Genomic DNA, 15298 nt, shown 5'->3' on the forward strand with positions numbered 1-15298 from the left:
TCTAACGAATGCCCCCGCGGCATTCATGGACATGATGAATAGGGTATGTCGGCCAATGTTAGATAAGTCGGTTATCGTTTTCATCGACGACATACTGATTTATTCAAAAAGCGAGTCTGATCATGCTAAGCATCTGAGAGAAGTATTGGAAGTTTTGAAAGACGAGAAACTGTACGCCAAGTTCTCGAAGTGCGCGTTCTGGTTGCGTGAAGTGCAGTTGCTAGGTCACGTAATCACTCTTGAAGGGATTACTGTGGACCCAACTAAGATTAAGGCAATAAAGAATTGGAAGGCGCCGCAAAATTCGACGGAGATACGCAGTTTCTTAGGGTTGGCTGGTTATTATCGGAGATTCATTCAAGGTTTCTCCAAGATATCCGCACCGTTGATAAGTATGGCCCGAAAGACTGTGGTATTCAGTTGGGGTAGATTCCAGGAAGAGGCATTTGAAGAATTAAAGAAAAGGCTCACGCAAGCTCCGATTCTTGTTTTACCCGATGGTAATGAGGATTTAGAAGTTTATGCTGACGCTTCATATCAAGGATTAGGTTGCGTGTTGATGCAACGAGGAAAGGTCATAGCTTATGCGTCCAGACAACTGAAGGTTCATGAATGTACATACCCGACGCATGACTTAGAGTTAGCAGTTGTAGTACATGCTCTTAAGATCTGGAGACACTACTTGTATGGTACTAAGTGTACTATCTATACGGATCACAATAGTTTGAAATACTTCTTTGAGCAGAAAGAATTGAATATGAGGCAGAGAAGGTGGCTAGAGTTGATCAAAGACTATGACTGTGAAATCAAGTACTACCCGGGAAGGGCTAATGTAGTTGCTGACGCCTTAAGCCGGAAGAATGAGGAAGTGTTAACTACTGTAAAGTCTTACAAGCTGATTGTTAACACAGACCTCTTTACAGAAATCAGCAAGGCTCAGACAGAAGTGCTGGCAGACGAAGGGTTAATGAAGAAGGAGAGGATTTATGGGCAACAGACTGAGTTGGTTGATAATACGCAAGGCGTAAAGATCATATTCGATCGAATGTGGATCCCGTGCCATGGGAATCTCAAAAGTCGAATCCTAGACGAGGCTCATAAGTCTCGATATTCGATTCATCCGGGATCTAACAAGATGTATCAAGACTTGAAGAAAGACTACTGGTGGCCGGGTATGAAGAATGAAGTAGTTGATTATGTCAGCAAGTGTTTGACTTGCCTACAAGTTAAAGCAGAACACCAGAAACCGTATGGGAAGCTACAGCCACTAGAGATACCCGAGTGGAAATGGGAACACATCACCATGGATTTCATAACTAAGCTACCGCGTATAGCTAAGAATCATGATACCATCTGGGTGATTGTGGCCCGTTTGACTAAGAGTTCTCACTTTCTGCCTATACGAGAGGCCATCTTGTCAGAAACGTTATCGAATGTGTTCATTAAAGAACGAAGCATGGGGTGCCGTTGTCGATCGTATCCGACAGAGATACCCGTTTTACTTCCCGATTCTGGAAGAGGTTCCATGAAGCCATGGGAACACGATTGAACATCAGCACGGCGTATCATCCTCAAACAGATGGGCGTCTGAGCGGACTATCTAAACTCTTGAGATATGCTACGTGCATGCGTGTTAGATTTTGGTGGAAGTTGGGATGATCATCTTCATCTAGCAGAGTTCTTGTACAATAACAGCTATCATTCTAGCATTGGAATGCCTCCTTTCGAAATGTTGTATGGTAGACGTTGTAGAACTCCTGTATGCTGGGGAGAGATTGGTCAGAAAGAGATTGGTAGTCTGGAAGTTGTGCAAGAAACCTCCTCGAAGTTTGATCAAATCAAGGCAAGGATGAAAGCTGCTCAAGATCGTCAAAAGTCTTATGCCGATAAACGACGACGGCCGATCGAGTTTAACGTTGGCGACAACGTGATGCTTAAGGTCTCGCCGTGGAAAGGCATCATTCATTTTAGAAAGAGAGGAAAGTTGAGTCCAAGGTATATTGGATCGTTTGAGATTATCGCTCATGTAGGAGAGGTGGCGTATAAGCTCGACTTACTTGCAGAACTGGAAGGAATTCACTCTACTTTTCACGTTTCTCACTTGAGGAAATGTCTCGCTGACGACACGTCTCACGTGCCGTTGTTGGACATAGAAGTTGATGAGCGATTGAATTATATCGAGCAGCCCATCAAAATCGTTGACCGTAAAGATAAGCAGCTTCGTCAAAAGGTTATCCCCTTAGTTAAGGTGATCTGGAAACAACGTAAGGGATCCGATTCAACGTGGGAACCAGAAGAGGAAATGCGTAAGTTCTACACGCAGTTGTTTATGTAATAGAAAGGTTTCGGGGACGAAACCTTTTTTAGGAGGAGAGACTTGTAACGTCCTAATTTCGATAATAATAAATAAAACTATCAAGTTTATTTTAGTTGTCGTATAGTGAGATGTCGTTTAAATTAGTTAAATAAGATGTAGAAATTTGATAGGGTAAGAAGGCCTTATGGACTTAAGCATGTTTATGGGCCTAAAAGTCTTTGGGTTTTACCTATTTAAACCCGTAAACCCTAATTTATCCCTATCCTTATCATTTCACCATCACCATCCCAATCATTGGCACACATACACACACCACAAAAATCTCCTGTCAAGGTTCAATCTAAAAGTTAGTCTGGCATAGTTGAAGAAAGGAATTACTATTAACGGAGAACGTAACCGAATCCAGGTGAGTTCTAGCCCCTCTTATGTGTTATATTTTCGGGGCTGTGTGCATACTATGATGTGTTTAGATTTATACACTTAACTTAAATGGTAAGTGTATATTAGATATATGTTTGGGTATGAATGCGAATGATATGGATTGATTAATTAGTATGCACGTAATGTTATATTAGTTACGATTGAAGGAATTAGAAGGAAATGAAATGAAGTTAGAATGGTATGGTATGTTAGAGGGCACCGGGCCCTAATAATAACCGAGGTATGTAGGGCACTAGACCCTTATAATATCCAAGGTAAGTAGGGACTGGACTCTGAGGAGATCCAAGATATGAAAGACACCGGATCCTTATAAATTCCGAGGTATGTAGGGCACTGGACCCTTATAATATCCAAGCTAAGTGAGGACCGGATCTTTATAGTATCCGAGGTATGTTGTCAGTAAGAAGTATGAATGTATGAATGTATGTACGTATGTATTATTGAATGATAGACGAACAGGTAAGTATTAATACGTATCTTCGGACGCGTATTGGTAAGCAAGTGAATGTATTGTATGTTAATTTACTAGAACTCACTCAGCGTAGCTGACTTTTAGTATGCACGCAGGCAAGTAGAATGAGGCAGGTTGCTTGATGAGGACACGTGGCAAATAAGAGGAAGACTGGCATCGCTATGAAGAAGACACTCGTGTCGTTTACGTTTTATGTTTAAGACTTATATTATGTTATTTTAAGACAAGATGTTTATGATATGTATAAATGAATGACTTTTAATTCCGAGAAATGTTTTAATTAACTCTGATTTTACGAATTATGTGAATGAGTAATTCCAACCAGCTTGAAAGTAGGGCACCCGGGTCGGGGGCCTTACATAGATAGATATATAATTAGTTAGCTTCTTAAACTATAAATAACACATTTTATTTTTAGAAGTAGTTTTAGCTTATTAAAAACTAATATTGCATACTCAGGTTTAAAATACAAGGAAAAGAAATTATATACTTAAAAGGCATTCTAGAATTAAAATAAAAAAAAATTTAATTAAATTATTGAATTAGATCGGAAGGAAAAGATAGGAAAAAAATTATAACTTTACAATTATGTCATCATAGCAGCAGCAACCATGAGAATTGAGATGGGGTAAATTATTAATATTGTAATTGGCTATAAACTTTTTCTTAACAATCAGGACATATTTGAATGGAAAGTTTTGAAGAAAAAAAAAGCCCTAGCTTTTCTTTTCATTCTTTTTCTTTGCTTTAAAAAAAATTCAAGAATGAAAAAAGATAAATTTTCTTATCTTTTCTTTTCCAAACCCTAAATGACTTTGTAATAAATAGGTTTATTGGATTATAATAATTGCTGTATTAATTGTTTATTGGATTACATCGAAACAGAAGGCAAGCGGACAACAAGCTGCGCCGCTACCCCTTTTTGAATCGCAAAACCCAATATTGGATTATAATAATCCCAATATTCAGCTATTGGCCAGTGATAAGCCCAACTATAAAAATAATTTCTGGCAATCCTAATTTTCGGCCTATTTTCCTCCAACAATCCCAAGCTAACCAAAGGCTAACACCGTTAGTTTTTTGGTAATTGGACCGTCTACGTGGCTAGTCGTTGCTGACTGGATCGCTTTATGTGTTAAATACTTAAATATACACATACATACACATGCATACACACACCCCCTTTATGTACCAGCACCACCAGCTTCCACCACCGGCGGCGGCCACCACCACCACCACTTTCGTTGCCACCCAAAATCCACCACCGATCATCGCCAAAAAATCCCTAGAAATAGATAAATCTGAGCTTCTGTCATCAAGAGCTGCAAATGCGATTCTTCCCATGAAACCTGCAGCATCTGTGCTAACCTAAAAGTTTGTTATAGAATGGAACAGTTGAGCTGATTGGGAACGATTTAAGCCAAAATGATAGGGTAAATGACGATGTAATTGAGCGAATGCTCCAAAATCGGTTAAGGATCGTCGAAATTAGGTCACCGGGAGATGAATCAAGCGGTCGTGAGAAAGACGTTGAGTTGAACACATGAAATGCAAGAGTAATTGAAGGGGAGTGTACCAGTGCGGTGGTATTTGTGAAGATAATACAACGGGGGAGGTTGCCAATGGTCGGTGGTGGGTGTGGGCTACAATGAAGGTTCTGGTGGAGGTGGTGGTCGCAGGTGGCGGTAGTGAAGGCTTGTGGTGTTTGTACATAAGAGGGGGGGGTATATGTGTGTATATTTATTTCTTTACTTGTTTATATTTAACACTTAAGCGATCTAGTTAGCAAATAACTAGCCACATAGACGGTCCTGCCAGCAAAAAAATTAACGGTGTTAGCCTTCCGTTAGCTATGGAATGTGTTGGAAAATAGGTCGAAAGTTGGAATTGCCATAAATCATATTTGAAGTTGGGCTTACCGTCGGCCAATAGATGAAAGTTAGGATTATTATAATCCAATAAACCTAATAAATATAAGGATTGTAAAAAATAAATATAAATTAGTGATTATGTATAAAGATAAGAATATTTGTATGATATTTTTTTTTAAAGCCAATTTTATAAAAGAAAACAAGAACCAAATAATTTACTAGGATCTCTAGCAGTAAATGTTAGTAGTTTCTCCATCTTAAAGCTCCACAAATTCATTTTTAATCTTTTCTCACGACTAGTAATCCAAAGAAAGGAGGTAGTTTTTATATCACCCACAATTTTGCTTGCTACGAAAGGTTTACTATTAAAAACAATATCGTTTATTGCTTTCCATAACAACCACATAGTGACCGCCACCACCGCTTTAACAATTTCATCTTTTTTTTTTTTTTTGTTAACCCATGTTTATTTGAAAAAATCCAACAGGCCCGATTGCCTCAACCATTGTGATACCATAGCCCAAACGAAACCCGCACATTCACACTTTGTCATAATATGCTCCAAGTTTTCCATCTCCTTACCACAAAATACAAAGTTTAAATTGTAAAAATATATACCCCTACTGATAATGGCTCCTTTGTTGTAACAAACGCCAAATGAAGCAATTAAACATTATCGGTAATGTTTTGAACCAACAATATAACTTTGTTTTCGGTTGATCAACATTATCTAGCTCCTGTCTGAGGCCTTTTACCGTGAATGTATTCTCCATATCGTCACCTCCTCGCCATACCCAGTCATCCGATTTATTTATGACTTCCACCTCCAAGAGCATTTGTGAGCACAACTGTCATTCTATTCTTTCAACTCTACTTTTTTGGAGTCATTTTCATCTCCGGTTCCAAATAATCTATTCATTTGTTCGAGTATAGCATTCTGTCAATTTAACTTCCTTCTTCTTTTCCAACTGAAACAGAGATGCGAATTTTTCTTTCAAAGGTCGATTGCCAACCCAAGTATCTAGACAAAAATCAGTTATGTCCCCCGTACCGAGTTTTACTTGCAGTCACTCCATAATTTTTATTTTTTGTTGTTGTGTTCCTTTTCCGTATTTCATGATTCTCCAAAGGCCACTTCTAGATTTTATCATCGGTATGCTTTCCCACTTGTACACACCCATACCTAGCGCCGCTATTGTCTTTACCCAAAGTGCAGATCCTCCCGCCTTATACTTTACCCACCACTTGGCCAATAGTGCTTTTTTGTTCAGCATCTGTAAACTTTGAAATCGTAAACCACCTCGCTCCTTATGTAGAACTACTCTCTGCCATGACACCCAACTAATCGAGTCTTTCTCCTCATTACAACCCCAAAAAATCGCCTTTTTTTGCTTTTTAATTGTTTTAAAATTTTGGTTGAGGCTTTAAATATGGAAAAATAATATGACCCCAATCTACCAAGCACAGATTTTATAAGTGCCAATCTTCCTCCTAAGGATAGAGTTCTTAGCTTCCATCTTGTAAGTTTAGCATCAAACTTGTCTAATATAGGCTGCCAATTTCATATGAGCCCCATATTTATGGAGTTGTTAACGAAATGTTGTGTGTGATATGATTTGACCTGGAGCTCTAGGAACTATGATTTAGAGCGAAATATGATCGGTACAAATACAAATTGTGTTTATCTAAGAAGGGTCAGTCTATAAACAATATTTAAATGCGAAAAGGGCACCCAAAGTCAATAATGATCATTTTGTACGACTCGTTTCAACTTTCAATCCTTTTAAACCCGAACTGTTTTGACACGACCATATTACCACCTCTAAGGCCCGTGATGCCAACTGAGTGCATAGCAAAAACCTAGTGTCTTAAAACTCAAAAGAATAAACAGCGCACTGCTTTGAATATACAGCCAATTCAACCTCTGATGTTCAGACATGTATACGACACCAACATAGGCATCAAATCTAACCATCTTTCAGGTGATCGTCTAAAACAGCTCCATCAACTGCTGAACAACATCTGAAACAAGAAAATCATTGGTGAGAAGGTTGAACTTTAGTCCCCGCCGTTAATCCCAGTTTTTAAATAAATAATTAAAAGTAATATCTGTATTATTACCATGTGCACACACAATTAGTTTAAAATGATCTAATGTTTCTGGATAATGCAAATTAGGAGGGACATGGGTGAGTTCTAACCCACTGACCCGGTAATTTTTGCAAAATTTAACAGTTTTGACTCTTTAGCATTAAAAAAGTCCAAACTAACCCAATATCACATATATGAGGTGAAAATCGCATCAGTAAACTGAGAAGAGATTTGACCGACTTATAGATTGGTTGACTAACACAAATAAAAATGTTTAACTAAATGGGTGCAAATCAAATGGCTTGAACAGGTCGAAATCAGCTCACTGCTCAAACTGAGCCATGCTTAGAGAAGCTGGAGCCTGAGCTCAAGCCAAAAAATAAGCCTGCTCAATAAAAGAGTGGCTTGGCTTGGCTTGGCTTGGCTCGGCTCGCTTACACCCCTAATATTTAGAGAACTATTGTAACGATGTTGCATTCGTGATTATTATCAAGGAATTAAACATTTAAAAAAATTCAAGTTAGTGGATCAACCCAACCAGTTACCCAACTCGCCCAGGCCGTCCACCCAGCTAAACTGAGGCTAGAATAAGATTGCATACCCCTGAGTACAGATGGTGGTGTGTAGAACTCTTGCCAAATATTTTGAAATGAAGTAAGATCCATATTTAAGGATCTTGCAGCAAGATATGCAGCTCCAGCAGCAATCTGGTGTGGTTTAAACTGAAGCCAAAGTGAGCTACGCAGCATGCAAAATAATTACTCAGATTTAGAGAAGTAAAAAAAACGAAAAGGGCAATAGATATTATTAAGCAACCATCTTGTAGCAATAAAACGAATGATGATCTGGCACAAATAAGACAAACATCAGCTTCAAAGTTTTTAGTAATTACCAAACGTGTATACGAAATGTTGAATGAAGCTTCAAAGTTTCTAGTAATTACCAAAAGTGTAATCTGATGAACATTTTTCCAGGTAGATGCAGCATTGCTGACAGTGTCACTCACTAGCATAAATATAAGATTTTATACTCCCCGTCTACACCACTAAAATAGTACTCTTTGAAGTCACGGTTTAATTGAATAGACTGAAGAAACTAATTTGGGAGAGTCTAAGAAAGCCGCCTTTCAACCCATTTATAAGTAAATGGGTCAGTTTGGGTTATAAGCCACCAATAATGTATTCAACACGCATACAACCTCCTAAATTGTTTCACTAATATAGTGTTTTAGTCATAGTTAAAACATTGATTTAACTGTAAACCTCAAGAAATGAGAAGAGAAGACAAAAGTTTGTGGGCGAGTACAACCCGACCCTAGGAACCCAATTTGGCACATTTGAAGATTTTATGTTTTCACTCGAACCCACCCACTTTAACCAATTATCCAACGCGCACTAACAGCAACTTTTGCCACCTCTAGTGCTGACGCTTGGCACAGCACAAACATTACCAGCTTCACAGCAATACAGCCCGGTATGCTATTGACCTCACTAGACTGCATATTGAGAACACTACAACTTGTGCCAGTAATAGAATAACAGCATCATATTACAGAATCACGAGAAATCCATCTACCAATTAGTTCCATCATGAAATATTTCACTAACATCATATTACTGACACTTTAGCATCTTATGCATATATTTAGTTAAGGGTTATACGATGCATAACATAAGTCCAATCAGTAGGTTAAAACTTTAAAACCAAGAGCCGCGTTATGTTCTAGACAATAATTAACAAGAATATAAGAAATAAAGACTAAACAAGATAAAGAGACCAAAACACAAAAGATTTGAGGTGTTAATTAGAAGCATTTATGTAAAATGGCTCAATTATTTGATAGGCAGTTGGTAAAAAAGATAAACTTAAAATCAAAACGAATAAAATCGGTCGAAGACGAATCATATGCTGTTCAAGTTATGCTCTAGTCATCTAGTGTTTACACCCTCCTAAATTGCTTGAATCAATAGAACCGGATCATTAGTTTAGTACTATTAGTTTTTGTGATCATCTTTAATACTTTACCTATGAAACTAAAACAAAACGAACAAGAAACTTTTTATGGGTCCAACCCAGCCGTGGTTTAAAAGATGATATTAAAGATGATCACAAAAGTTTCTTGTTCGTTTTGTTTTAACAAGAAACTAAGCCTCAGACAGCTAAGCCTCAACCTCAGACAGCTCACCTCGGCTGAGGCTCTGGAAAAAAGCATAAGAGGCTTAGCCTCATGGAGGTCAATTGAAACCTAAGCCTCAACCTGTACGAGGCGGTCCAAGGCAACGAGGCTTATGCCTCACCAGACTTTGTAAAAGCTGCCTAATTTATTATTTTCTGGACTTTTTTTACCCATTTAGTGCTTAGTGGACTTAAGTGGTGGGCAAACCCAACATTTAGCCAAAATGAACCCATGAAACCTCTTAAAATCAACATCGTTAAATTAGGTTTTTTCATTTTAAATCCTAATCCTAATTTGCAGCCACGCAGTCACACAATCTCTGACCTTCAGTCTCGTAACATCAGTAAATTAGGTAGTTGAACTATTTTCTGTTTTATATTAAATTAGGTTGTTGAACTATTTTATGATGTTTGTTTAATTACTAAGTTAGGTTTTATAATATACATAATGTTTGTTTTATTATAAATTGTGATTTTTATAGGATATATATGCTCATTCATTTTTTTAATGTCTCGAGGCTTACGCCTCGGTCTGCCATGAGGTTTACGCCCCGTGAGGGAGACGGAAAACGGCTCAAGGCTCGTTTCCAATCTTTTAAACCTTACCCAGCCCATTTTGACACTCTATCCAACCCGCCACACCTGCCCATTTGCCACCTAGGCACCTATACATGACCATGTAGCAAGATCATGAGTGGCCGTAGACCAAAATGCAGGTTAACCACTATGGGTGATTAACCAAAACTAAATTAGGTCTCAGTCAGCCTTTTATAGTTTTTGCCGCGCCCCTTAGGTTAGGTCTGAGATATCTCAAAATTTTAAAGTTAATCGAGCCATGAGCATCCTAGGTCAAACATCAAGTTAAGAAAGAATATCATAGAAACTGCATCCAAACACATTGGTTGTGCAACTTCAGTGAGAAATCAAAATGCATATCTATCCACCAACTAACAAAATCATACACGTGTGCATGCATGCTAATCTTCTATTGCCCCTGCAATTATACGTCAATCCAAAAAGTCAATAAAAGTCAACCACTAAACATACTACTCTTTCCATGGTATCCTGCTATCTAACATCATTTTAACTTCTCAAAAAAAGCAACCAACATCAGGGCCATAAACTTTGAAACTTATATATTTCAAGCTTGTAAAGAAAGAAAATAAATATGATAGCTTACCCTTCACTGACCAAACTCAAAGCCAGATTCACCAAAAGTGACTGTGCAAGCCCTAATTTGTCAAGCACGGATGTAAGATGAGCATACGGATTCTCCACGTTAAGCTCAAAGTTAAGAGTTGTCAAAACCATTTGCTCGGCTTCAATCACCCTCTCCCGGTACTGTTCAAACCAATCCTGTTAAAAGCTGGTGCATTAGACATAGAATCATAAAAATAACTATATTGTCAGACGTCAAGTAAATAAAAAGTTATTGCTCACCACAGGGAGTAAATAGCAGAGTAAGTTGAAATCCTGCTTGTGTAAAATTTCAGAGGACACTCTCAAGACGTTTAGAGGACAAGGTGTCTCCTCAGACTTCGCAGCAAGGAAAAGAGCAGCAGTAGCAATCAACTGTAGAAGAACAATAAAACTAAATCAATAATAATAATAATATAATATAATTAATAATAATAAGATGAAGATGCAAAAAGCAGTAGCATCTAACTTACATAAGTGAATAGTTTGACAGAAGTTGGTTTATTTAATAAATGAAAGAACATGAACACAAATTTTTGTTCAGTTAGTTAATCAAACGAACATGAAAACATGTCTTGTTCGTTCATTTATGTTCGTGAACGTTTACTTTACATGCGTGTATGATCATTCATTTGCGTTCATATGTGTTCATTAGTTACGATTGTTTAAATCCGTTGGTTTATGTTCACTAATATATTTATTAAATTTTTTAGGCATTTTACAATTTAGTCTACTCTTAAGTTGTTCACATTTACTTTTAATTGGTTTTGCTCAGTAACGTCCATTCATCTACACTCGTACGCTTACGTTTGTGAACTGTTCTTTATACCATTAACGAGGAAACATAAAAAAACATGAACACGTTTGTTTTCTTATCAAACGAACATGAAAAATGCTCAGTTCATGTTCGTTCGATTCGTTTATAGGCCTAAGAAACTTTAAACAGTAAAGTATATTTAATATCATAGTTTCATAGATTCTCTTAGCCAACAAAGTGTTAACATCTTTAAGCATTGCTATGTTTATTTCTTTACCATAAAGAAAGATTAACTTACAAATCTATCATTGGAAGCATGCGACCGCCGGACAAAAAACCGGTGGCACAGAACCATAGCTGTCCCAATAGTAGTTTGTGGCCTGCAAATATATCAGAAAAATCTTGTCAAATTACAAAAAATAAACAAAATCAGACAGAAATTAATTCATTCATATAATTTATAGATGTCTACAAGCACAAACTAAAATGTTTTGCTTACAGCTCAAGACAAATTCCAAGGTTCTGAAGAAATGCACAATACGAGTAACGCAAATGCGTTTCCTGCAAAGAATCAATACCATCTCTTCTAGAAGGAGAAAACCTCTCGATTTCATCTCGTGACATAAATTCAGTATCTTCGTCTTCAAATCTTGTACGGTCACGTTTATGGCTAGTAGATGTACATGCTCTAGCATTGGATTCAGATGCTATTTGAGAAAGGAATGAGGTCTTGAAGCTTGAAGGAAAATGTTCATACGTACAAGATTGATTATATGATGTCCCATAACTTTCTTGATTATTGGCAGAAAACCTCCTTCTCTTATTTGAAGGTAAGAGTTGAGGATCAATGTTGTTGTAAATGCTATACTGCTTTCTCGGTTCATTTGAGAAGTCACGCAGGTTAGTATAGTTTGTTCGATGGTTATTATTATTGTAATGCTTGTTGGTCATAACGGTTGTGTCATACACGCGAGGATGATTTCTTCCAAATGAGAATCTACTGTTTTCTGCATGATGAGGCCGAGCAAGGGACATTGTTCCTGTAGAAATGCCTGCAAATTGAAAAAAGAAATGAAACTAAGAATGGTTGATATGTGCTTATACTTGCTAGAAACATACGAGTACATCATTTACTTCCAAATAATGATATTCTATGTGTCACATCAGTCGCATTTGGTACTGAGATGAGCAACATCAAGTGATGTAATTTCTTACCAATCAAATAAAACCATGTTGTATTTGGAAAGTTAGTAATGTATCATTTCATTTCCATTGTAAGCATAAGAAATAATAAAAACATTCCAGCTTTAGCCGTGGAGAGAAAAAGAAGGCATTTATTTACATCAGGGGTGGGATCCGGTACAAATAAAATTAACATACTAAACATACTAAATACTAGAGTAATTACGGTTTTGAAGTAAAGTAATTATGCTATAAAAAACAATATAGTGTAATAATAATTACTCTAGTCCATTTTCTTCCCCTAATTCCAAAATTGAAGCCCTAATTTACAAATTTCATAGCAAATAACAAAACAAGCACTAGCGAATAATCTAGCGGCAGCAGCAGCAACTTAAACAAACACTATAACATAATCATAACAACACAAAACAAATGAATCGTGAAATTAGGGTTTCAATACATAGACATCTGATTGGTTGGTTGAATCATACGCATCTAACAGTAATATGTTAGGATAAATTGATAGATATAATGATACCGTACCGATGATGAGTGTTTGTTTGATGCGTAAATTATGAATAAGCTAAGCTCTCGATCTAAGCGATTAACTAGTAAGTATCGATGCAATAATATCTCAGAAACATATAAAGAAAGTGCATCAAAAGAATGAAGGTTTTGCTTGCCTTTTCAACTATTCACACGCTTTATATCAAAACACGTCTTCTGGTGTATTTGTAAACGCTAAAAACAGTATCGGCATGCGTTAGGATTAAGGGTAAGTTTGGTACCTGTATTGAAAATCGCCAACAATTAGTGCGGGTAAAAAAATGCTAGTATGGTATGGTACCGGTAAATAGGAAAAAATCGGTAAAATACCGGTATCATACAAACCCGAAACCTCAAAAAGTGAGTACCAAATTGGTATCAAAAGTATATGGTTCAGTACCATTTACTCATCTTTAATGACATGAAATTATGAGAGTGTATTGAAACAAATCCCAAAACAGAGAATAAATTGTTTTTTTCCTTTTGAATTCAAACTTAATGGGCACATAAGTAGAAAACTAATTTTAGTTATAAAAAAATATATGATCATTTATATGTATTTGTTTTAATACTGATACAGAAGAGAGAAGGATAACGAATTATACGGTTATATAAACGTTCTATGTATGACTGTTACAATGATATACTTATCGTAATTATTTGTTTACACACGGTTTTACATATATAAAGTACTTATATCAACGGTGGTTTTTATATGCAACGGTCACTTATATCAAATAAAAAAATTGTAGTTTTGAACGAAACACTTTTTTGGAGGCTTTAAGTGAGACTGTGTTATAATTCAAATTAATTCTAAACTGAGTTCGTGATCTTTTAAGTTTGGAGAGAAGATTGTAAATTTAAGACAAAAGGAAAAGAAGAGAACATAAAAACCATAAGATAAAAGTAGAAGGGTGAGAAGACATAGTAAGAAACTATTGCACTCACGAGTCCACGACGTAGTACATTGCGATATTGGAAATCTCACATGATTTAATAGGATCAAAAAAGAAAAAGTATGTGTTAACTTCGTTAACATATTTAAGAAGTTGGGAATCTGTTGTGGAGAATCCTAACCTACATGATTTACTCTGGGACACGTGATTTACCTCCAAAACCTTTCTTTTATGGTTGATTGGCAGTCAAGCATGGGCTTACCATAGAGGTGCACAAACCGAGTATTTTCAGAAACCGGTTCCAGATATAGTTGGGTATTTAACCGGGTTTGTTTCGGGTTTCGGGTAGGATCGGGTCATGTTTCTACCAAATATATCCGGTTCCGAGTACGGCTTCGAGGAGAATTCCTATACCAAATCGTACCCACGGGCGTAGGAACTGGTACCGAGTTAAGTCTGGTGTCACACCCCACCCTAGGGCCTAGGTGTATGACCAATAGTTGGTACCTTTTTTGTAAATAGATCAGAGTTATTTTCTTTTAGCGGAAGTCTTTTGAATAAGATATCATTATATTGAAATCTCGGGAATTTAATACCCGTTTTAAAATATCTGTCATTTTAAAATATGATTATTCACAGTATTTTAAATAAAATATCTGAGCCATCAGATCACCTCTAATGACTATGTCCTCAATCTTCTTATCTGTCTTGCTTGTCTGTTCTAACCTTTACTGTTTCCTTGAAACATGGGGAAAATACGACAGCTATGTGCTGGTGAATAACGCTGACTCAACAAAAAGGTTTTCATAATTCATCATACATAATCATATACAAATCATCTTCGTTATGATACAACACCAATAGCGTTCAACGACTCAGTGGGTCTCAATCCCATCTCATCAGAACTAAAAATACCTATAGACCACATAATTGGACTTCACTCACCCTAGAGACAGTCACTTGCCTCATGGTCATGTCTGTAGTGTGCCCACTACAGATATGTAAGGATCCAGACACATGTATTTTAGCCTGAGTGTTTAGTTCTACCTTGTATCAAAACGTTTTTAGAGGATTTGAACCAATCCTCATGCAAATATTTTCATAACTCTTTACATATGAATAACAGTCCATAGTTTATAAGAGTAAACATTTCATAAACATAGAGGATTTGTACCAATCCTCATATAAATCTTTTCTGACTATTTATCTATGGATAACCCTCCATAGTAAATCTTTAAAACAGTACATAAACGTATTCACGTCAAAAACTTTTAAAAAGGTTGGACGTATTCATCTTTATTCTTGATCAGTGTATCTTTCTGATTTATGCATTCTTTCTATCTCGGACCTATA

The 15298-nt window shown here is 36.7% G+C and overlaps 1 protein-coding gene across 1 annotated transcript; it reads right to left on the bottom strand.

Annotated features, from left to right (window-relative positions):
• Nucleotides 1–10156: 10156 nt before the first annotated feature.
• On the bottom strand, nt 10157–12356 carry LOC143628532 (cyclin-T1-3-like). The gene is made up of 5 exons (XM_077098099.1): nt 11821–12356; nt 11620–11701; nt 10808–10939; nt 10548–10723; nt 10157–10361 (listed from the first exon to the last, which is right to left on the bottom strand). Exons 1-5 carry the CDS (start codon nt 12354–12356, stop codon nt 10304–10306), a joined length of 984 nt encoding a protein of 327 aa, XP_076954214.1. The 3' UTR covers nt 10157–10303.
• Nucleotides 12357–15298: the final 2942 nt, after the last annotated feature.

Source organism: Bidens hawaiensis, unplaced genomic scaffold, assembly GCF_021521415.1.
Source record: "Bidens hawaiensis isolate Kalapana, Puna unplaced genomic scaffold, B.hawaiensis_p1.1 tig00005019_1, whole genome shotgun sequence".
NCBI classification, from domain to species: Eukaryota; Viridiplantae; Streptophyta; class Magnoliopsida; order Asterales; family Asteraceae; genus Bidens; species Bidens hawaiensis.